The following is a 25,670-nucleotide window of genomic DNA, read 5'->3' on the forward strand; positions in this document are numbered from 1 at the left end:
AGTGTCAGGGCTCTGTCACCAAACAAGAATAAACCCTCCCAAACATCATTACTGCAATCTGGCTGGACATTTTTAGTTTTGTTGTAATCCTCATTATTCTCAGTAACGATTCTCATTAGTTTCTCTTTATTTTAATAAAGTAAAACTATTACAGTACAATTCAGTTCATTCACTAGTTTTATGTAAACGTTTCACTGAGTTCAATGAAAAAGAAACATCACTACTCAGGCTTTTCCACATGTTTCCTCCTTACGTAAGCCGTATGTTTATGCTATTTTTTTGTTGTCGTCACATTTTCTTTATGTAAAATAGAATTACTTTTTTCATTTGATTTTGAGCTGAAATACTGCATGACCTGAACATTTCATGATATTCACCCAGATCTATGCGTGTTTGTAACCATTGTAGAACTTAATTCGTCATTGTTTCAAGCACATATTCCAAAAATTCAAGTAGCACTGCAATCTATTTTCAGTCTCACCAAAACTGAGCCCACGTCTTTCACATGCTCTCGTGCTATTCCTGTCTGTTTCGAGCTTACTTTGATACAGAAGGCAACATGATGCCTGTTACTAGGTTACTCCATCCTTAAAATTTTAATCAGTGGTAACTGTAGCATATTCACTCTCTCTGTTTGAAACACAGCCAGTATCCCTGGACAGATATCAGGAAGAGATCTAGGTCCGGGATAGCCACTGCCTGTGCAAACTAGAAAACACAGAGATACACTAACAAGGACAAAAGGTTGCAACTACTGTACTGGTCACAAGTTTGGGGTTAAAAAAAATCTCTTCTGCTCACCAAGGCTGCATTTATGATCAAAAATACAGCAAAAACTGTAATAATGTGAAATATTATGACAATTTCAAATAAATGTTTTCTATGCTGCGTCATATTTTTGTGGAAACTGATTTTTTCTTTTTCTTTTTCTGGAGTCTTCAAAAGAACAGCATTTATTTAAAAAATGCAATGTGCTTATTATTTGTGGATGGTCAGATCTAAATACATATAAATACTATACATTTGCGGTATTATTACTTTTTTATTATTTTTTTTTTCCCCGTGCTGGTTTATCATTGTGGTATAATTTATTTCAGATTTATTCACTCTTATTTGTTGCCAAAACATCCGTGTTTGGTTGCTTTGCGTGTCGGTCAGATGGTATCTTTCTGTTTAAATGGCAATTCTTGGACCAGACTTTATCAGACCACTTTCATGTTTATTTTTTTAAACAAATGAATCAGTAATAATCCTATATATGAGTGTGTGTGACTGTGTGTGTATTCAGATTCTTCAAGGTCGGGGAAAAAAGAAAGCCGCTGTCCAACGCCTGGCTGTGACGGCACAGGTCATGTGACGGGTTTGTACCCGCACCATCGCAGCCTGTCTGGATGTCCACATAAAGACAGAGTCCCACCAGAAAGTAAGCACACTACAAGCTCTTTCTAAACTTCAGTGCCACATTTGCTTGCTTCTTCCTTTAAATCTTTGCTTTAAATGTTCATGCTGGCATAAGTGAAAGAGGTCATAATCATTGGTTGACTGTGCGTCTGTATGTGTTTGTCTGTGGGGACCAGTCTTCAGTTCATTCTGCATGCTGTCCTCCGCCACACTAAAACATCTGCTCATTCCAATACCTGTTCAACTTTTGCGACTTTTAATTTTTTTTTTTACAGTTTAAGGAAGTATTTTTAAAAACAGGATAGATTGTGACACAAGACAATTAATATCGCAAAACATCACAGTATTCACCAAATCCATTGCCAGTAGAGCTCTGCAGGGATGATGTATTTTTGTAGGCCAAAACCTGGAAATGAGCTCATTTAGCACTTCCGGTTCCATCGCCCAAATCGATGGGTTTTTTAAATGGTATTTTTGCCTAAAATAAGGTCTGTGTTGAACACAAGCTCAAGATATTGTCACGTTTTATTCTACAACATAAAACACACCACTAAAGCCCCACTCGTGATTCTTTTTTAATCTTTTACTTGCTAAAAATGACACTACAGAGGTTGACAGACATTAAACATCATCACACCTATATTCATCATCACAACAGGTAAACTCATCCACTCACTAGTCACTTTCACAGCCTCATTTGGGGCCAAGCACCAAAGCTGCAATGGCCCCTATTGTATCCTTTGGTGTTCTTCTTCTTCTTCCTCTTATTCCACTCTGGGAGTCTCTGGTAGCCCATAGAACTGCTTGCGGGAAAGTTATGAAATTTGGCACACTGATAGAGGACTGTCCCAATATTAACTACAGCAAATTTGGTGTCTCTAGATCAAACTCTCTAGTGCCACCATTTGTCCAAATTTTCACTCATTTTTACTAACTTTTGAACCATAAAGGTTAGAACCAATTTTTTTTCCCTCTGATTCCTTGGCTCAATACGATTCGATTGCACCCTATTACATCATTTTCTGTCATGAAACTTTTCTGGCAAATTTTCCCACCAAAAAGCCTGCTTTTTTGAACTTCTCCTAGACGGTTGCTCCAATTTTTATGAAAATCAAATCAGATCATCTTCAGACTATGCTGGTAAAAAGTTATCATAATCTTTTTGATAAACTCAACCATTCCCAAATAATGTGCAAACAAATTTGAAGAAGAGCATGCCAGGCCATATCTCTGCATCGCTTTAGCATATTCTGACCAAACTTGGTACATGTGATCACAAGCATGACATGAGGCTACATGCTGCGTTTCAGCACAGCGCCACTTACTGGTCTGGAGATAGCAAAAAATGGAACAAATAAGCCAAAATTTTGCTTATAGGGTGAATTCAGTGTGATTGGGACACTTTTGCCATTGAAATGACTTCCAAATGGTTTGGCCAAAACTTATAAAACTGATCTTGTTAGATTCAGGGCAGCATGCTGAGTTGAATGATATCCAATTTTCCCATATCAGCCATTTTGGGCGTTGGCCATTTTGCATTTTGCAGCAAAATGCTATATTTTTTGAATGCATTAGTGTATCATTATGAAACTCTTTATGGGTCATCAGCACGATGCCCTGAAGGAGTCTTAGAAGTTTCGAGATGGCGCCACCTAGTGGTGAAATTAAATATTCATATGCTTATAACTTTTGGTGTGGTTGACATATTTTCATTGGAGTTATCTCTTTAGATTCCTGAATCCTTGCCGAGTCCAACGATACCTAACATGCTAGGTTTCGCCTTATGGTTTGTGCAACGTTGAGTTTTAAAAATGCTTGCGAATATCTTCAAAACCGTTAGTCCGATCGAGACAAAACCACCGTAGGAAATTTGGAAACATAGGTCGTTGGCTATATGTTAAAGCCCAAATGTCAAAATTTTGATAGTAAGTGGAAAAAAAATGCAATCAAAGTCGTGCATGGGTAATTTTTTATGTACTCATACATATACATGTCTATAACTCCTTAATGAAATGAGATTTTCACCAAATTTGACACATTTATGGGCACACTCTGAGGACACTCTGTGCACACAGTTGAGCGACCGTGGTGTAGTTTGTTTATAGCCTAAGGTTAGCTTTTTATTTCTGGAGATTGTAGGCTTCAAAATTCATAAAATCCTTTGTTGATCACAGACCAACAATATTTTAATTTTTTTGCAATAATCCAAAAGCCAATGGAAAAATCCGAATGGGATTTTGTCAAGTGAACCAGGGTGATGCAAACTTACAGGTTGGCCTACAAAAATACATCATCCCTGCAGCACTCTATACTTACTGATGTTTCAGTTTTCCCACCAAAAATAATATCACTTCCTGGATTATGATGATGTCATTATAGAACAGGCCTTTGTTGTTGTTTTACAAATGACTAATCAGATGGTAAGTGATTGAGGACACAGAAACAAAACAAAAAAACTTGATTGATCATCAATTTCGATAACAATAACAATATTCCTAAGAAAGATGTTATGTTTAAAACATTTCAATTAGAAAAATGAAAAAAAAAAAAAGAACAAACATCTATAATATTTATCAGCTTTTCATGTTAGAAATTCAGTACCTGAGGACATGACAATCAACATAAACCAAAATAGTGAAATTACTTAAAATTCCCCATGTTCACTTTATTGAGATATTATCTGTCTAACAATGAAATTCAAACTCAGTATTTTAATTCTATTTTTGGACACTTTTACACCTGAATGTACAAGGATTTTGTATTAAAATTTTTCATAATTTATTTTAAGTTTTCTTGAAATGATTTACAAGAAGTTCATACAGTAGCATACTTATATGAATGTTGCTATTGTTCAGAACCTATGTCCATTGCGATGAATATGACTATTAATATATATATATATATATATATATATATATATATATATATTCACACTATATTGCCAAAAGTATTGGGACACCCCTCCAAATCATTGAATTCAGGTGTTGCAATCACTTCCATGGCCACAGGTGTATAAAATCAAGCACCTAGGCATGCAGACTGCTTCTACAAACATTTGTGAAAGAATGGGTCGCTCTCAGGAGCTCAGTGAATTCAAGCGTGGTACTGTGATAGGTTTCCACCTGTGCAATAAGTCCATTCGTGAAATTCCCTCCCTACTAAGTATTCCACGGTCAACTGTTAGTGGTATCATAACACAGTGGAAGCAGTTGGGAACAACAGCAATTCAGCCACGAAGTGGAAAGCCACGTAAAATCACAGAGCAGGGTCAGCGCATGCTGAGGCGCACAGTGCGCAGAAGTCACCAACTTTCTGCAGAGTCAATAGCTACAGACCTCCAAACTTCATGTGGCCTTCAGATTAGCTCAAGAACAGTGCATAGAGAGCTTCATGGAATGGGTTTCCATGGCCGAGCAGCTGCATCCAAGCCTTACATCACCAAGTGCAATGCAAAGCGTCAGATGCAGTGGTGTAAAGCACGCCGCCACTGGACTCTAGAGCAGTGGAGACGTGTTCTCTGGAGTGACCAATCACACTTCTCTGTCTGGCAATCCGATGGACGAGTCTGGGTTTGGCAGTTGCCAGGAGAGCGGTACTTGCCTGACTGCATTGTGCCGAGTGTAAAGTTTAGTGGAGGGGGGATTATGGTGTGGGGTTGTTTTTCAGGGGTTGGGCTTGGACCCTTAGTTCCAGTGAAAGGAACTCTTAATGCTTCAGCATACCAAGACATTTTGGACAATTTCATGCTCCCAACTTTGTGGGAACAGTTTGGGGATGGCCCCTTCCTGTTCCAACATGACTGCGCACCAGTGCACAAAGCAAGGTCCATAAAGACATGGATGAGCGAGTTTGGTGTGGAGGAACTTGACTGGCCTGCACAGAGTCCTGACCTCAACCCGACTGAACACCTTTGGGATGAATTAGAGCGGAGACTGCGAGCCAGACCTTCTCACCAACATCACTGCCTGACCTCACAAATGCACTTCTAGAAGAATTCCCATAAACACACTCCTAAACCTTGTGGAAAGCCTTCCCAGAAGAGTTGAGGCTGTTATAGCTGCAAAGGGTGGGCCAACTCCATATTAAACCCTACGGATTAAGAATGGGATGTCATTAAAGTTCATGTGCACGTAAAGGCAGGCGTCCCAAAACTTTTGGCAATATAGTGTATATAAATATATATATATATATATATAGTTGTTGTTTTTTTTAATTGATTAGCATTTATGGCAAAACTTAGAGGAAAAGTAAAGCATATTTGTCTGTTAAGATTATAAATCATGGGGACATATAAAGTGTGCTGCATAGTAGGAATGATCCATCTACCCTTCAGCTTACAAGGAAATCTCTGGCAATGTAAAGAGCCGCCGTCGCAGTATCACAGATATGCACGAATGCGTTTATTGTTTCTGTTGCTAATTACGATGCTATCTTAATGGAGGCCAGTTTAATAAGTTGGTTAGATTTCTCATTTTGTTTTAGATGCTCAATTAAATCCAGTTGAATAAACTGTAATAATTATAATCTGATGAAAGAGTTACAGACAGGAAGAACAACCGAGATTTTCTTTAATTCACCTTGAGCAAACGTCCCGTCAACTTCTTTTACATGATTCATTAAAATGCATTAAAAATGTGTGCTTTATTCACAAATAAACCAGATGGCAATCAAACTGATGGCTTTGACTACAGACTGAAATTAGTTAACAAAAAGATTTGCTTTTAAAGTGCCCAGATGGCAAGACAGTTTGTGAGCTGGCGCTGGGGTGGCAAAGCAAGGGCGTTTTTAGATGACCATCACATGACATGTGTGACACACAGTTACTGAAAGACTCTTGTGTTAAGCTGGGTCACTTAGTGGCTCTTCTTTCTTTATAATGCTGTTATTATCCTCACTAGAAGCTGTATTAAAAATGTTTTGTTTTGTTGTCTTATGTCATATCATATTATTAAGAGCCCATTTTAGAGTAATAGTAAAGAAAACACATATATATGCATGACAGTATTTAGCTGCTTCTGCTACACTATCTGCTCCAACTCATGTATTAATAAAGAAGTACTACGTAACTACATCAATCAATCAATCAATCAATGTTGGGATAATGTGGGATACGGGTAAGGTTATGCACAGGTTTGGTGGTATGGGTAGGTTTAAGCGTGGGTTAAAGGGTAAGAGAAGGGTTAACAGCGTAATTATACAGTAGATGTAATTACATGCAAGTATTTTTAATATATAAGTACAACATATATGTACACAATAAGTGTATTGTATCAAATGATTTGTTTAAATATTAGAACAAAGTAAAGTGGGACCTCTTTTTAAATTACATTTTACACTTTATAAAAAAAAACCCTGTTAAACTTACAGTAAAGAAAGAAAAAAAAACAGCAGTTGGGGTTACCAGAAATTTCAGATATTGAATTGGCTTCTTACCTTACCCTTTTTTTTTTTTTTACCTGAAATTGAACTGATCCACTATAATAATACAAGTGGCACAATACATGATAAATCAGAGCAGTCTCATATATAGATGGTGCATCAAAGACAAACGCCATCAGGATAACATACATGACACTAAAATAATGCAATAAACGTGCTAAATAACAGAAACCATCCCAATGAACATTAATGAAAACAAAATATGAGAAGAATCCAAATTATTTATATAAAATATATTCACATGCATCTTCTGTGAATGTCCTTTTACTGTTTTTCACTATTGGTAATTGGTAACTCATGCTCTTTACCTGTAAAAAACATACATTTGACAGTATTTTACAGTAAAATTACATAATGTAGGCCTAATGTTAAATCATTTACAGTATTGTAATGTACTCAGCAAGGATGAGCAGAAGAAAGGATTAGCTAGTCCTTTAATCAAATGAAACACAATTATCCAGGAATCACGGGAGTAAACAAAGGCAGCGTAAATAAACACAAGACAATACCGGATGAGGAACAGAACCAAACTCAAGACTTAAATACTAAGGAGATAACCATGAACTAAATAAGACACACCTGATAATTATAAGTAACCATAGAAACAAACAGGGACATAATCAGAAACCAAGGAAACTGAAACTAAACAGAGCAAGGAAACAGGAACTAAAGGAAACAGTCCATAAACGTGACAATTATATGAAAAGGCTTTTTACTATGGCATTTTTACAGTTTTTTTTTGTTTGTTTTTTTGTTTTTTTTTGACATTTTCAAAGTGAAGGTTTGTAAATAAATGCATACTGTATGTAACCACAATTTATATTTGTCTTCAAAACAAATCAAGCATTTACCCACAAGAAGATAATTTTAAGATAATGGAGAAACATGAATTCAGCCAAGTGTGATCTTCAGTTCTCAGAAGTTTGTGTAGATGATCATTAGACCATGGTGACAGAAGTTTAATTGGTTAAAATTTGTGCTAAGTTTCACATTTACATTTATTTGGTTTCGTAGATGCTTCTGTCTAAGTAAACCACTCACCGTTTCTTTAGACAGATTGTGCACAAAGTGGACCTATTATGATTTTTATATCTTCATCTGTCTTTAGTGTGTTTGAGCATGAAAAAGCTCTGCACAGCTCCAGTTCTTCTCTATATCAGTGTCAGTGTTTCTGAACTCCTGAAACTGCCTCCATCTTGAGTTTTCTTCACAATATTCCTCATTTAAATAATTCATACGCAGAATAAAGGGGCGGGGCCTGGTTGAGTTAGTTAGTGGTGTGTTGAAACTGGTGGTTATGGACATTTCCCAAACACCAATCACAACACACTGCTCCAGCCGACCAATCAGAGCACACTGTGCTTTTCAGAAGGAGGGGCTTCATAGAGACAGGAAGTAAACAGAGTGTTACTGACAGACTGGGAAGAGAGGAGCTGAACAATGGAGAATATGAGGAAAATAATCAACCTGTTCTAGTAGAGCCCAAAAACAACATCAAGGCTTTGAGAAAGGGAATAATATGGCCTCTTTAAATGAAGCTTTACTTGCGTTCAGACATGCGTCTCAGTGGGTGGAGGTGAGCAGATCCTGCCTGCTGCTCAGTAATGAACATGTCAGAGTATGTTGAAGATGAGGGTGAGGGATTAAGGAGCTGATAATGATGAAGATGAGCACCGGAAGAGCGCCGGTCTGCTCGCCACGGCCCACGCTCTCTGCCCCCCACTCCAGCGTCCTAATGAACAGTAATCTAATTGCTGTCGGCAGGCAGTTCAGGCGGTCATGGACAGAGAAGACAAAGACATGTGCAGATGAATAATAGAGTCTGGGATCAGAGAGAGGTAGCGTTTGGGCGGTGATTTCATTGATTGCTGACGTGTGTCTACTGCAAATGAAAGACAAATGCAGAGCTGAAACAATCAAGAGCAGCAACACCTCACACCGAACGACTGGATGCATGAGCTAACTTCAGCTGACAGCTCCAGCTAGTGATGAGGATGTAATCCGGGTTAGAGCTCTCTGTCTGTCCGTCTGTCTGCATCACTCACAACTGACCGCACTGGCCTGTTAACTACACATCAGACTTTACTTACAACCTCTTCAAGCAGGGAATCTGATTAAAAAGAGGAGCAAGAATAGAATAGAATAGAATAGAATAGAATAGAATAGAATAGAATATGTTAGTTTATTAAAATGAATGAAAGTGATACCCAGATTGGGTTGGGTTCAAGTATATTTTCCAAGTATATGTGGTAACCATACTAAAATCAATGTAGTATACTTTCAAATGTACTATTTCATTACTTCTTGTTACTAAATTGTCCCACTTTTTAGTTTATAAAAGTTTACTTTAAAGTGTAATCTAAGTGTAAGGCGTAAACTAGTTGTGTACTCGATGCTTACAACTAAGTTTTACTTTTGAACTGTAAACTATACTACAAGTGATCTTATATGTATATTATTAGTTTATTAGCTGTATACTTCTAGCCCACTTTTTAGTTCATGGAAGTACATTTAGAAGTTACTCTCAGTAAACTACTGGTCTTTAATAGTTTTTACACTGTAAGTATACTTGTAAGTTGAACTAAACATCATACTGTACTAATAGTTTACTATTTATATAATTGTTTTGCACATAGGTTCATATTTAGGTATTGTTTGTTTACACTTAAAATATGCCTTTGACTGTACGAATAGAATAGAATGGGATAGAATAGAATAAAATAGAATAGAACAGAATAATAGAATAGGATAAATAGAATAGAATAGAAAAGAATGAGATAGAATGGAATAGAATATAGAATAGAATGGGATAGAATGGGATAGAATAGAATAGATTGGGATAGAATAGAACAGAACAGAATAGAATAAGATAGAATAGAACAGAATAGAATAAGATAGAATAGAACAGAACAGAACAGAATAAAATAGAATAGAACAGAACAGAACAGAATATAGAATAGAATAGAACAGAATAGAATAGAATAGAATAGAAAAGAAAAGAATGGGATAGATTGGAATAGAATAGAATAGAATAAGATAGAATAGAATACAATAGAATAGAACAGAATAGAATAGAATAGAATAGAACAGAATAATAGAATAGGATAAATAGAATAGAACAGAAAAGAATGAGATAGAATGGAATGGAATAGAATATAGAATAGAATGGGATAGAATGGGATAGAATAGAATAGATTGGGATAGAATAGAACAGAACAGAATAGAATAAGATAGAATAGAACAGAATAGAATAAGATAGAATAGAACAGAACAGAACAGAATAGAATAAAATAGAATAGAACAGAACAGAATATAGAATAGAACAGAACAGAACAGAATAGAATAGAATAGAAAAGAAAAGAAAAGAATGGGATAGATTGGAATAGAATAGAATAAGATAGAATAGAATACAATAGAATAGAACAGAACAGAACAGAATAGAATAGAATAGAACAGAACAGAATAATAGAATAGGATAAATAGAATAGAATAGAAAAGAATGAGATAGAATGGAATGGAATAGAATATAGAATAGAATGGGATAGAATGGGATAGAATAGAATAGATTGGGATAGAATAGAACAGAACAGAATAGAATAATATAGAATAGAACAGAATAGAATAAGATAGAATAGAACAGAACAGAATAGAATAAAATAGAATAGAACAGAACAGAACAGAATATAGAATAGAATAGAACAGAACAGAATAGAATAGAAAAGAAAAGAATGGGATAGATTGGAATAGAATAGAATAAGATAGAATAGAATAGAATAGAATAGAATAGAATAGAACAGAACTGAATAGAATATAGAATAGAATAGAATATAGAATAGATTGGAATAGAATAGAATAGAATAGAATAGAACAGAACAGAACAGAATAGAACAGAATAGAATAGAATACTGATGTGATTTGTTCCACGACTCGCGCTGCATGGTGCATGTGCATGCCACTGTTCTTCCATTAGCAGTTCCTTGCATGCCGCTGTTTGATGTCTGGTTCTGATCGTGCTGCTGATAATGACGAGTGTTTCACACTAATGCAGATGACTAACTGTGGGCCTCTAACTCCTAATCTTCCACCCTATTTCTCTCGCCTGCTGTCAAGTTCTTGCAATGTATGAAAATGTTCTTAAGTGCCCTACGCCTGGCTGCACGGGCCGGGGTCACGTCAACAGCAACAGGAACTCTCACAGGAGGTGAGTTCCTTCAGTCTGGACGAGAGAACCGGTCATGTTCATTATAATCATCTTCATTCTGCAGAAAATCACAGCGTTGCCTACTCTCCCCCTTTCTCTCCGTTGTACCTTTGGTTTCTGGTGGTACAAAGCATTGGTTTCTAATTTAATTTCAAAGTCTCAAAATTCCAGATTCAAAGTCACAGTTCTTAGATATTAAATGTGAAGTATTTCATTTTTTATGTTAAAATACTTTCTATGTTAATGTATAAAGACTATAAGCTGACTTCCTGAACACTGACTCTAACAGACTGCAGTCTGTCACTGATCACAGATTAGATGATGAAAGTTGTAGTTAGTAACATGATCTGGTAGATTACACATTTTAGGTAATCTAATCAGATTACTTTTTGATTCCATTTAGATTACTTTTGACCATACTCCCTTATTATATAGATTTGAACAGGAGTATTTTGTCCCAAATTGATATAAAAGAAAGAAAATATATTCCATTCATTGTTATCAACACGATGAAGTGCATTAAACATCACATTACGTCAGGGTTTCCCAAACTGAGCGGCTTCATGAGTTAATGAAAAGCTAATACTTAATTACATCCTAGAAATTTTAAATAAATAAATAAATGAATAAAAACAATTTAAAAAAACACTTACTAAAAAAAAAAATATATTTTATTTGTTTACCTGCATGTTAATGTAAATAGAAATGTAAAAGAGAAGAAATAAGAATTAGGGAAAATCAATAAAGTGTGAATAATTTACTGTATGAATATTATCATGTAATCAATAAAAAGTAACTGTAATCTGATTATGACCATAATATAATATAATATAATACTTAATTTTTGGAACCTGATTATGTAATCCAGATACATCAGTTACTAACCAGCACCAGTGTTGGACTACTGGTTTTTCTCAAAAAGTGTCAGACGTGGGTGTGTTTGGGAAACCAGTTCGGAGATAAACATTATTTTTTATGCCATCTTGTTTGATGTTTCTAGTGATGTCTGATGTCAATGCGTGACCACATGCCTTTATTTCATAGATTCATGGTAATATATATATAAAAGTATAGACTAGTACAAATGCACATTCCCTCAAGCAGCTTTTCAAACAGCACATCGTCGAAGGTTTTGTGTGTGGATTGTAGTGAGCTGATGAAATGGTTTGTGCAGATATGTGGAGAGGGTTCTGCAGTAATGCTCTCAGCAGCTGCTGTAGAGAGAGTCGGCCATTAGCACCTCACTGACACCTCGCCAGGGGAGACGGCCCGCAGACCCCTGACCCGCACACACACACACACACACACACACACACACACACACACACACACACACACACACACACACCCACCTATCTTCAACAGCCTTTCATATCTCTGTGTCTGAGCTTATGGCACTACCTACACTGTAAACAAACATTTTAAATAAATAAATAATATTTTAAATAAAACAAAGATTATTGGGGTAATATTTCAGTCTTTCTACTTAAAATTTGCATGTTTAGTTCAATTTATTACTTGTTGTTTCTTTGTAATTATTTGTGAAACTGATTACCAATTTCTGAGTGAAAACTTTAAATCACACGCCACATTTTTTCCGCTGTAAAGGAACATTGTGTTGATCTGAGGTTGTGTTTTACACACTTTCTCTTTACTCTGCATTTTGTCTTGTTTTCCAGTACAAATATCTAAACATTCCTAAATCAAGATTCATTTACTGGAGATGCAAAATGACATGTTGTCTTGTTTTCTGAAAAAATATATTTTGAGTTTTTGCTGAAAACAAGAAAGAATATCTGTCAATAGAGTAATAAAGATAATCTTGTTTTTCCTTTGTATTAAGTAAAAAAAAAAAAAACCCCATTGACAGATATTTTTCTTGTATTAAGCATTAAGCATTTAAGTGTATTTAAGCATAAATAAGTATTTTGATTTAAGAATGTTTCCATATTTGTAATGGAAAACATATGAAAGCTTGTTTCTGCCACTGAATAAATTTTTTAAAAAAAAAAAAGGTAATTGCAACTTTTTATCTCACAATTCTGACTTTTTTTCTCAGAATTGAGATATATAATTTCTTTATATCTTTCTTTAAAATCTTTATGGATTATCTAATCCATAGTCCACTGTTTTTAGGAGAAATAACCAAGACTTTGAAGAGATCTCACTCTTACTTCTGATTTTAATCATCAGCGTTCTGGTTCTGACTTTATTTCAGTACAGCATAAAGCAGATCACAGCAGATGGTATCGGTGATGTGTCTAAGATGCATAATGTGTGTTAAAGAAAGGCAGACAGATGAATGTGATTCGTCACATACTGACGTGTCTTTGTTGAGCCATGTCCCTCACATCTCTCTCTGTTCATCCAGCCTGTCGGGTTGCCCAATAGCGGCTGCAGAGAAACTGGCCAAAGCCCACGAGAAACATCAGTCATGTGATGGAGGCAAATCCAACCAGGCTTCAGATCGTGTGCTCAGGTAACAGACACGTCTACTAATGCTGTATAAACTCTAAACATCATCATGATAACAAACATGACACTATAATAATGCAATCAACATTCATTTAACAACAGAAGATGCAGCATAAAATGTGGCATATTACAGTTTTCTCTGTGTATAGCACAGGAACTTACTGTTGCATATTTAATCTTTTACAGTTAAAATTACAATCATTTTTTACAGTGTAGGTCAAGTTGTGAATTTGGCTCTTTGTTAGAAAGTGAATATCTTACAAATAGGCACCGATTTGTGTTGAGTTTTCTGTGCGAAGCCCATTCATCATTGGCAGCAGACACACGATTCAGCATAAACTGCTGGCTGTGTCTGTTTCAGGCCCATGTGCTTTGTGAAACAGCTGGAGATTCCACAGTACGGCTATAAAAACAACGTTCCCACTTCAACCCCGCGCTCCAACCTGGCCAAAGAGTTAGAGAAGTACTCCAAAACCAGCTTTGACTACAACAACTATGACAACGCCAACAACATCTACAGCAAACGGCACACTGCTGCACCCAAGCTCCACGGTCGGGACACGCTGCCCAAAAGTGATGAGGGTAAGACATCCACACGTCTGCTCTGGGACATCAGTCATTCAGAGGTTTGGGTCGGTGAGGGTAATGAAAGAGTCTCTTCTGCTCACCAAGGCTGCATTTATATGATCACAAATACAGACAAATTGTGAAATATTATTACCATTTAAATCAGCTGTTTTCTAAGTGAATATATATAGGAAAATATAATTTATTCCTGTGATCAAAGCTGAATTACTCCAGTCTGATCCTTCAGAAATCATTCTGATATGATGATTTGATGATCAAGAAACATTTATGATTATTATCAGTGTTGAAAACAGGTGTGCTGCTTCAGATTTCTGTGGAAACCGTCATATATTTTATTTTTCAGGATTCTTTGATGAATAGAAAGTTCAAAAGAACAGAATTTATTTGAAATAGAATCTTTTGTAAGATTATAAATGTCTTTACTGTGACTTTTGATCAATTTAATGTGTTCTTGCCAGGGTTATTATTATTATTATTATTATTATTATTATTATTATTGTTAACTAAAATAAAATTATTTAAAAAAAAATGTTACTGGAAATAAAATAAAATTAGTTCTTAGAAGTACTGAAATAACTAAAACTTAATAAAACTGTATAATAAAAATGACAAAAACACAAAGTTACTAAAACTTTAACAAAATTAATATGAAAACAGAAAATATAAACAGAAAATGTAATTCAAAATATCACCAAAATAGTATAATAGTATATCAGCAAAATAACTTAAATAGTAATAGTATATCAATGATACTGAAACAACACTGGTCCTTGCTGAATAAAAGTATTACTTTCTTTAAAAATCAAAGTACTGACGCCAAACTTTTGAGAAAAAAAAAGTCACACTTTAAAATGTCTTTTTAATGAGCTTTTCTCAGAATTCACTTCATTTTTTAGGGCCATTTTTGTAATTACTTCCAAGAAACAGCTGTACTGTGACAAATTTATTAAATATATTTTTAACTCTATTTATTAAATAAACAGGAAATAAAGAAATATGTTTTCTATGGTGATGGTGTAAATGGCCTTCAATGGAAATTGCAAGGATCTTAATATTTATCTTATCAACATGAACATTTGTAGAAATAACTGAAAGGTTTTGCCCACCGATCACATCAGATGTGTTACAGAGATGAAGCAGACGGTTGAGCTGATTAACTGAAGGAGTTAACAAAAAATAATGCAAGTAATTATAAACAATAACAAAAATATCCAAAACAAAACAAGTTCAACCATATTCATCTTTTAGTTTGAATGTTTTTATATATATATATTTTCCATTTTCATTTTAGTTTCTGTAAGTTTTAGTATTTTTTTGTTTTTGTAAATTTATTAGTTTTTTATTTCTATTTAGTTCATTTTTTAAAATTCATTTTTTATTTCAGTTTTAGTTATTTCATCAAGTTAAACTAAATGAAAATGAGAAATGTTTCTTTGGCAACTAGCTGAAATAATATAAGTTTAAGTGTTTTAAATATTTTGTTGAAGTTAACGTTTATTTCATTTCAAGTTAGAAAAATTTTAAATGGTTTCAGTTAAATGAGTCCTGCAGGAATGACGCCAAATCCCGGAAGATTGATTCGCCGCTGGTTCCTTCCAGATTTTCCTATAGCTTTTTATAATGGGGTTTTTAAATTTATGAAACCATAACTTGACAATACTCTGACATTCTGCACACACTCACATCCCAAACACTCTTATATATTTACTTATTAGAAACTATAAAATAAACATGACCGCTTCAAAATTTGTTTCAGATATGGGTGTATAAACAACTATGTCTGTAACTTTTTATATGTCTTCTTTTTAAATGCTAGATCAATTATATTCATTTTAAATGTATGTCTCTTGGTTTGGTATTTTGCTGTCGTGTGAAGACGGACAGTTTAAGTTTGTCTTTAGTGTCTAAACACTTTTTGGAGCCGCTGTATGATCATTATCATCACTATGACTTTTGAACATGTGACTGTTAAGGACTGAGACAGCTAGATGCGTTTGGCGAGGAACTTAACCCTGTTAGAAAAGCCTCGGAGATCTTCCCTCACTGTATTTCTGAGCTATGGAAATGTATGGAAATGATCTCGAGGCAGATGCATAATGAATGAGGCGGTTTAGGCAAATCACAGTCTGGATTTAGAGCTGCTGCTAATTGCAATTCTGTGCGCAAGACTGTGAGATTCCCGGCTATGCTTTAATGACCAGACTGGAGGGAGAAGATAGAGAGAGAGAGAGAGATGGCAGCAGGACGCCGGTGGGAGATGTCACTTTGATGCCCAGCTGGTGTTGTGGCTCATTGTGTCTTTTGTCAAACTGAAGAGAGTGTCTCTCCGTCTCTCACTTACACCCCCTCATCATTTAACATCTCATAATCATCAAAATCATCATCATAAACAAGACATTTCCTCCTAAAGGGATTTGACTACAGACACTAACACCTGAGCTTCGATTTACACTTTATTTACAGTACATGTACCTGTAGTATACTTACCCACGAAAGTTACACATCTTACATGTACTTACTATAGTAATAACAGTAAATTAGGCATAATTACAACCCTAAACTAAACCCTAACTCTAATTACGTGTTGTTAATGAATATAACTTTGTAATTATTTGAACTTTAACTAAATATAAAATGACAAAGGAGAAAACATAAAAACGAATTGAAACTATGAATGAAAGCTATAGTAGTATCTCAGTGAATAATGCCGGTGTAGGATGTAGATGCAGAAGTGTGTTTTGAGATCTGTCCCATAAGTCTGAGCGTACAGCGCTCGTGTTAACAGGCCCGGCTCTGTGTGTCCCGGCAGCTAAACGCTACTGCAAGAGCTCGAGCTCGGCGAGCAGCACCACGAGCAGCTACGGCCCCAGCAGCAGCAGCAGCCTGAGCTGTGGAGGAGGAGGAGCGAGAGGAGGAGAGAGCAGCGCCAGCAGCACCTGCAGCAAGAGCAGCTTCGACTACACACACGACATGGAGGCGGCGCACATGGCTGCCACCGCCATCCTCAACCTCTCCACCCGCTGCAGGGAGATGCCTCAGAGCCTGAGTGGGAAACCCCTGGAGATCTGCGCACAGGTACACACACGGCCCGAGTGAGTGTGTGTGTGCAGTCATGTCACAATATAAAGCGCTTTTATGTTTGCTCAGGTTACATTACAATTTATTATTTAATTATCTATATATCCTTATTATATATATATTTAATTATTAACATATAATTCATCTGAAGACCAACAAATGTAGTAGAGCTCATGTCTGAGATGTCAAAACTGAAATGACAATTTAACATCAAGATAAGACAGAAAGATAAGAAATAATAATATAATATAATTTATTAGCAATATCACACTCGTAGACGTGCTATATGACTGTAGATAACACGGCTAGGTAATCACAGCGTGCTGATATACAGCCATATCTACGAGTTCAGTTCGACGAGTAGACAGGAACTCACAGGAAGTCCAAATGAGGTGCGTAGACAGAAATATCCAATTAGTGAATCATTTCAAAAGAGTCCGCACACTCCACCAAAGATGAAAAAACATCAGATGCGAGACAAAAAACAAAACTTTACTGAAAAAAAGAGCAAACGTTTCAGTCACGTGACCTTTGTCAATGCCAAACTTACAATGCTTAGTTCAGGAGCCATCTTGGATTATTTTCATGTAGTATGGTAAATAATTTGTTTGGATTATTTGTTATAGTTTGGTTCAATCGATCATGTGATCTATGCAACCATGTGACTCCTTAAATCAAGATGGCTCCTGAACTAAGCATTGTAAGTTTGGCATTGACAAAGGTCACATGTGACCGAAACGTTTGCCCTTTTGTACTTTTGTACTTTACCTTTGGTAAAGTTTTGTTTTTTTGTCTCACATCTGATGTTTTTTCATCTTTGGTGGAGTGTGCGGACTCTTTTGAAATGATTTACAACAGTTCAACGGCACGAGTGTGTAAATAAATAAGAACAACAACGGAGTGTCTTTAAAACCCTCTTTTGTGAGGAACTACTTCCTACTGCCACAGACTCAAATCTCCAGTTGACAGTTTAACAGTTGAGCACAAGATCTGTTACTAATTCTACAACGTCACTTCAGAACTAGTAAAGAAGGAACACTGAGTGGCTTCACTGAAACTCACTGTATTATGTAGAGTATTATGAGAGAGAGATCGCCTGAGCGAGTGTATTACCTGTGTCTGATACAGCATTCATTCTTCAGGTCAGTGTCCATAATATTATATCCATTATAAAAATCTGTTTGAATGTCTGCTGAGGAAAGCAATCTTTGTATTTGTTCTTTTTACAGTTGAGGGAATTTTGCATAACATACAGCACTAAAACAACATAATTTGCAAAAGTTCCTTTTAATTTAAGGGCCCTATCATACACCCGGCACAATCCGGCACCAGGTGTTTTTTGCTAGTTTCAGCCCGCTCACATTGTTTAAATAGCAAATGCACTCGTGCCCATCTGTTCACCCATGGGTGTGCTGGTCTGAAAACGAGGTGTGTTCAGGTGCATTGTTGGCGTGTTGCTATTTTGAGGAACTGAAAACGACTGTGACATTGACCAACCAAATCCTGGTCTAAAGACAATGGCCCAGTATTTTTTGTGTTATTTAAAGGGCGTGTTAGTAATATACGCCTATAGGTGGGTGCACAACACGTGTACACTCTGCTTATTACACACACAGGGATGTGCAGCAGCACACAAACATGACAAATATTAAAAATAAAAGGATTACAATGTAAAAGATTATTATTGTGTACATAAAGATAAAAATGCTTTGGTGGAATGAGGCTTGTCCCGTAGACGGTCTGCTCACGCGCTTTAACCTCGTGCATGAGCAGATCCGTTTCCTCGCTAGATAAGCCTTCAGTTTTTCCAATTGCAAATTCCACCATGTAAATAGCAGATCCGTCATGGCGTGAGCGCAACTGGCTTTTAAAGGGAATGGGAGACGAGACTCTGATTGGTTTATTACACGTTACGCCCAAAACACACCCATGACTCATTAAGGACAACCCTTTTAGACCATGTGCCTGGTGCGCCAACGATTTTTCCCATCCTTAAACTAGCAAAAGAGGATTCGGACACACCCTAAGTCCACTTATACCGTGCGCTTTAGACCATGTGCTTACATCGTTAAAATAGGGCCCTAAAAGTCTCTTGCGACTCACTGACTCATTCACTCATAAAGTTTTGCCGCCATCTAATGGTGTATTAATGTAACTTTCACTCCATATTACGCACTAATGGACCCTTTCTCAATACCAAATACAACATATTTATATAAAATAATATTTATTGAACAGCTATATTTAAATTAACAACAATAGCCATTATAAATGACAGTAGGAAACACAATTGTACAATTCAGTCAAACGTACAAAAGCAGTGCTCTACAGGATATAAGTTAAATATAGCTTTAATATTAAATTATTAAATTTAACATAGCCCAATTCAATTTGCTCTGGAACAAGTATTAGATTAATAAGACCAACGATTGTCTGTTTTATGTACCCAAAATGATTCATAGCTCATGTTTAACCACTATAAGAATCTAAACAAATTGTAAAATAGGCGATATGATTAAATATGAGTCACATATTTCAGGTTTAAACAACTATATTCTCAACTAAAATACTCCTAAAACTACAGTTCTGGGTACAATAAGTGTAGTATTTGTAAAAAAAAATTACGGTGGATTTGCTCGGCTGCCATGATAGCCGCTTTGAGCGGAGTGACACAAACAGTGTAAAGGCAGGAGTGCTGTTATCACTGGAATATCACACGGCTCCGACTGTGTGTTGGTGTTGACTCCATTCTGTTATGCTTGAAGAACTGAGAGAGAGCTGGATCCAAACACAGCTGAGGGGGGTTAAGAAAATGACAAAAATGCGCACACACACACACACACACACACACACACACACACACACACACAAACCAAAACAGAATAAATCCGCAGGAACAGAACTGAGTAAAGCCATAAGAAACAGAACTGAGTCAACACCAACACTAACACACAGTCACGTAAGACAAGAACTGACAAAGAGCAGCGGGGTTTAAATACACAAGATAACAAGAGGCTGACAAGGACAGGTGAAGGTGATGTGTAGTCATGGAAACAAAAGAGTAACAAGGCAGGCAAAGCAAAAGGGGAACCAGGAACTAAACACAGGAAGTAACACTTCATCTTAAAAGTCCAAAAAGGGGGAAACAAGACAGGAATGTAAAAATAGATGTAATTACAGCAATTAATTACAGATGTAATTACATGCAGGTAAGTACATTGTAAAAACATGTATGTACACAATAATCAAATGATTAATTTAAATGTTAGTACATAGTAGTTAAAAACACTTAATGTAAACAAGTGTATATTTTAGTTTTCTTTATTTATGGTAAATAAACTCAATTAAACACTGACTAACACAATGTTTTTAGATTTATCTTAAGTGAAAATTCTGCTTCCATATTACAAACTAAATATAATGATGTTTCTAGATATGATTCAGGATGGAGTCTATGGGATCATAAGTCTAGTTACTTAATAGTAATATCACATCTACCCTGTGATACAAGATGATGTGAATGATTTGCATAGGAAAACACTGCTAATTATTATTGTAAATATTTGTATTCATGACCATCCTTCTGTGTGTGAAATCATAACTGAAGGGCCATGGCAAAATTAGAAATACAATACAAATGAAAAACAATACAATAATAATATTTAAAGAGGACCTATTATTATGATTTTCTCCATGTTCATCTGTCTTGAGTGTGTAATGTTGCTGTTTGAGCATGAAAAAGCTCTGCAAAGCTCCAGTTCTTCTCTATATCAGTGTCAGTGTTTCTGAACTCCTGAAACACCTCCATCTTGAGTTTTCTTCACAATATTCCTCATTTAAATAATTCATGTGCAGAATAAAGGGGCGGGGCCTGGTTGAGTTAGTTAGTAGTGTGTTGAAACTGGCGGTTATGGTGAGGGGCGGGGCATTTCCCAAACACCAATCACAACACACTGCTCCAGCCGTCCAATCAGAGCACATTGTGCTCTTCAGAAGGAGGGGCTTCATAGAGACAGGAACTAAACAGAGCGTTACTGACAGACTGGGAAGAGAGGAGCTGAACAATGGAGAATATGAGGAAAATAATCAACATTCAAGCAGGAAAACCTGTTCTAGTAGAGCACAAAAACACAATCAAGACTCTTTCACCATTGTGTAAAACGAAAACTAGCAATTGTACAAACAGACGAGTGAGTTTTGCCGCACATCAGATGAGCTCCTGCTAATGCTCAGAAGGAAGATGGAGTCGATTAAAAGTGATGCTGAACACACCATGAATGTTATTTGTGTGGGATATAGGAATCATATCCTCACACTAACACACACTCATCCAGCACTGATGCAGAGCATGAAATAGGAAGAAAGAAACATGGAGGCACCTCAAGCGAGTGATGGCTTCTCTCTCTCTGCAGTGGAGGATGGGCTGATCTGCCTGCAGCAGTGCTCTTCTCTCTGTCATAGCTTCAGTGTGACGCTTCCTCTCCATCTGCATCTCTGCTCAACACATTTATTTTAGTGCAGTATTCATGCAGTCGCTCGTCTCACGGTGGAGCCGGTTCGCTTGTTAAGCATGACTTCTCAGCTGCTTTAGCTTCAGGACTCTGATTTTACATTGGGCAATAAATGGTGACTCAAAATAGCACCAGAACAACATTACCCTTAAAATCAAATATTACCGTCCACTGCATAGGCTCAACATTATGAAAAATTATTAATATGACAGGCTGAACAGGAGAATTGACATTTTAGCTTTGCATTGTATTTATAGTTATTATATATATATATATATATATATATATATCAAAACGGCCAATTCTTGTTTATTTTTTTATGGGATACTGCAGTATATATTATAAATGATTTATCCATGCACAATCTTTTTTTTTTTTTTTTTTTAACTCATGTGTTTCATAATCTTGAGTCAGAATATCTTCTCCTCCCTCTTGCAGCATCTCTTCTCTTCTCTGATGATGAGGGCGGGGCAACCTGTCACTCACATGAGATCCACCAATAGCAAACCACAACCATCCAATCAATTCCCCACAGACACAATCAAGCCCCGCCCTACATTTGTTCTTGTTCCAGAAGCCGTTTCACTTTAATATATGTCACAACAGGGAAGACTATCGCAATTTCCATTTCATGTCGACTTTAAAACAAGAAAAAAAACATCTGCCAATGGGGTAAGAAAATTAAACTTAATTTAATGGGGTGATAAAATGAGTCAAATTTTCCATGATCTTTTAACATATAAAAGGTTTTTAATAAATAATGTATATGTAAATAATGTTCATTATTTATTTGTGAATATGTGCACTCTTGTTTTAAATTTTAATCTATATGTTCATCATAAATGGTAATCAAAAAAGTGTTTAAAAAAGTATTGCTTATGGCTTATGATGCTGTAGCACTCGCTATATGAAACACCCTGCAGTTTTCATATGTTACATGCATATTTTGTTGAAAAATAAAGCTTAAAATAAGACTGCCTCTAGAGCAAGACATCAACGAGTCGTTTTACATCATCGCACCATAGGCCCCGCCCACTGGCGTTCAGTTGCTTAACGACTGACCACGTGTACACCAGATACGAGCATTACGTTTCATTGCGTCAAAAGCTAATAGAGCCCATTATAATCACTGACGCTGGATCAGTATACAGATGTGTGTTCAGAGTCTGACTACAGGACAAAGGAACATTTGCTTTGATGCGTCCTGTTTAAACAGCTCATTTGTGTCTCTGTACAGACTTCAGAAGGACACCCGTCTAAGAAACAAGTACATGTTTGATTTTAATGGAGCCCCAGATCGCGTTGGAAGATTATATGTTTGTTCGGAGCATTTGACTGCAGATTGTTTTGTAAATGAGGCACAGTGTAATGGAGAAACTTTTGTTGAAAGATGAAGCAGCCGACTGTACTGGATCTGACAGCAGATTACAAACAGATCATTTCAGACAGAGAGTCAGAATGAGGGTTGAAAATAATCATTTTTCTGCATTTGTTTTGATTTAGGAACGTTTATATATTTAAACTGGAAAACAAGAGAAAGTACTGAGTAAGAGGATCATTTTATGCAGCGGTCTTGTTTCTTTTTTCACTTTCCATTCGTCTCTCTCGCTCTCTAATTGGAGCAGCTTTAGTTGAGGCGGCAGCAGGAAGTGGAGCTGTGGGACGTGACCTCTTTGCTTCGCTGTCACTTCCTCTGGGGGTTCCCGTAGTAACAGAGGTCAGGGTGACAGAGAGAGCTCCTCCTCATCCCTCACTAATTACATCTGATGTCTTCGCTCTGCATAACTAAATTTACTGAGATCTGTTTCGATGGGTCGTGTACATACAAACTACATTCATAATGTACACCCTCATCTTCAGTATCTCTCATTTACTTTTTCCATCTCATGAAACTCAAACTGTGCAGATTTTTCATTAAATATATGTTTTTTTTTTTTTATTGTACATTTTTTAAGTTCAATCCCTAAAACGTAAAATGTTGTGACTGTTGACTGTATTTTTTATGGTAAATTTCTGGCAACCACAGCTACTTCTTTTAACTGTATGTGGAACAGAAGGGTGAAATATTTTTCTGTAACCGACACACACACACACACACACACTCACACACACACACACACACACACACACCACATCAGCAGAGAGGAGCTTACGATCTTTATAATCCAGCTCTGAGAGCAGAGAGAGGTTGGTTTAGTTCAGAGGTATAAGGCTGCTGAAGCTCCTGATGCAGATGCCTTCAGAAACACCTCCGTCAGCCACTGTAAGAACATGGTGCTTTTACTGGTAAATCTGAGTAAAATCTGTCAGAGAGCACTGTAACTTAGTATTCTTCAATACGCCATTTTATAAGATATATTACATTCATATTACTCTAGATTGTTACATTTTCTGAGTGGTGATGGCTCATGTGAAACTCATCACCATTGGGAGACTAGCAGTGCGTTGCTAGGGGGTTGCTATGGTGCTTTCTATGTAGCATCTTTTTTGTTGTTGTTGTTTTTTCATTCGGCAGGTGAAAACATAATTGATCAGAAAAATAACTGCAAACATCTCCTTATTAAGCCAAATTTCTACATTCCTTTTTTCTGTATGGTACAAAAAGTCACATTTCACTGGAATGATGTTGGAATAACCAAATATGGAGATGCTCGATAAAGAATGAAAAAAAAAAAAAATATATATATATATATATATATATATATGTATATATATATATGTTGAAGAAATGTGTTGTAAAATGTTTTAAGCACCATATTTCAGGTGATGCTGAAGAGCTTGTTTGATAACCTGAAACGTGAAAGGTATCTCACACAGCTGCAGAGGAGATTCTCATACACACACACACACACACACATACACATACACACACACATTTTGTCACGTCACCACACCGCCATCTAGTGTATGGCAGCACACTGATTTCCGTCTCCACCTAGTTCTATAATTTCCCTTTCTTATCTTCATGACAGTGAAGTCTGGCTGTAAATCCTGCTGTTCTAAAGGCATTTTGCTGAAATCTAAAAGTCTCACTGATGCTGCGCGACTGGCAGATTAATTCTCACATCCTCTGGCGTGTTAATTGTGGAAGGACTGATTGATGTGCTCCTCAACATCAACGAATGCTCTTCCATTTGCATACAAATTGAGTGTGGGGAGCAACTGTGTATTTTTAAAGTGAAGGACTTCATGTGTGAATGTGACAATGAAAGAAAGCTGATTGACAGATGGTTGGATGGGTGGTTCTGTCAAGAAATACATTTAAACTCTTGTAATATAAATACAATTATATATATATATATATATATATAGTTCTCATTAGTTGCCATGGTGTCTGATGGTAGTCCAGCTGTTCCTGTTTAGTGTCCTTATTTACCATGTGTGTCTTTTCTGCTCAGTCGCTTGTCGATTCTCGTTGATGTTTAATGTGGTTGTTTATGTTCTGCCTGACTTTACTAAGTAGAGACTGTGTGTTTCACCTTCACCTTCATCGTGTGCTTTCCATAACCACCTGACCGTGACACAAATCATCATATCAGAATGATTTGTGAAGGATCATGTGACACTGAAGACTGGAGTAATGATGCTGAAAATTCAGCTTTGATCACAGGAATAAATTACACTTTACTATATATTCACATAGAAAACAGCTGTTTTATATTGTAATAATATTCCACAATATTACAATTTTCACTGCATTTTTGATCCAATAAATGTACCCTAAGAGACTCATTCAAAAACATTAAAAAATCTTACTGATCGAAGTGTAAGTCACTTTGTTGAGCCCTCCAAAAAATAACTATAATATTATCATATATTTGCAATCTCACAAAAAATGCTGCTTTTTAATGGCAGTCAATAGAGTAAGAGTGTCTCAAAACATGTCTCAAAATTATTTGAACTATCAAAGATATTTGATATGAAGATAATTAAAAGCAGTGGTGCCGAAACAAGTAATACTAACAAGTCTCTGTTTC

General features: G+C 36.2%; 1 protein-coding gene across 4 annotated transcripts in view; it reads left to right on the forward strand.

The window, feature by feature from the left end:
* Window positions 1-25,670, forward strand: part of myt1lb (myelin transcription factor 1-like, b) — a 135,584-nt gene that overhangs the window by 90,127 nt on the left and 19,787 nt on the right. For all 4 annotated transcript variants that reach the window (XM_051868518.1, XM_051868520.1, XM_051868521.1 and 1 more), the window contains exons 8-12: window positions 1,289-1,423; window positions 10,951-11,041; window positions 13,413-13,520; window positions 13,878-14,098; window positions 16,914-17,179. In XM_051868518.1, the coding sequence (XP_051724478.1) occupies window positions 1,289-1,423; window positions 10,951-11,041; window positions 13,413-13,520; window positions 13,878-14,098; window positions 16,914-17,179 (821 nt within the window). The remainder of the gene's footprint in view (window positions 1-1,288; window positions 1,424-10,950; window positions 11,042-13,412; window positions 13,521-13,877; window positions 14,099-16,913; window positions 17,180-25,670) is intronic.

Source organism: Ctenopharyngodon idella, chromosome 17 (assembly GCF_019924925.1).
Source record: "Ctenopharyngodon idella isolate HZGC_01 chromosome 17, HZGC01, whole genome shotgun sequence".
Lineage (NCBI taxonomy): Eukaryota > Metazoa > Chordata > Actinopteri > Cypriniformes > Xenocyprididae > Ctenopharyngodon > Ctenopharyngodon idella.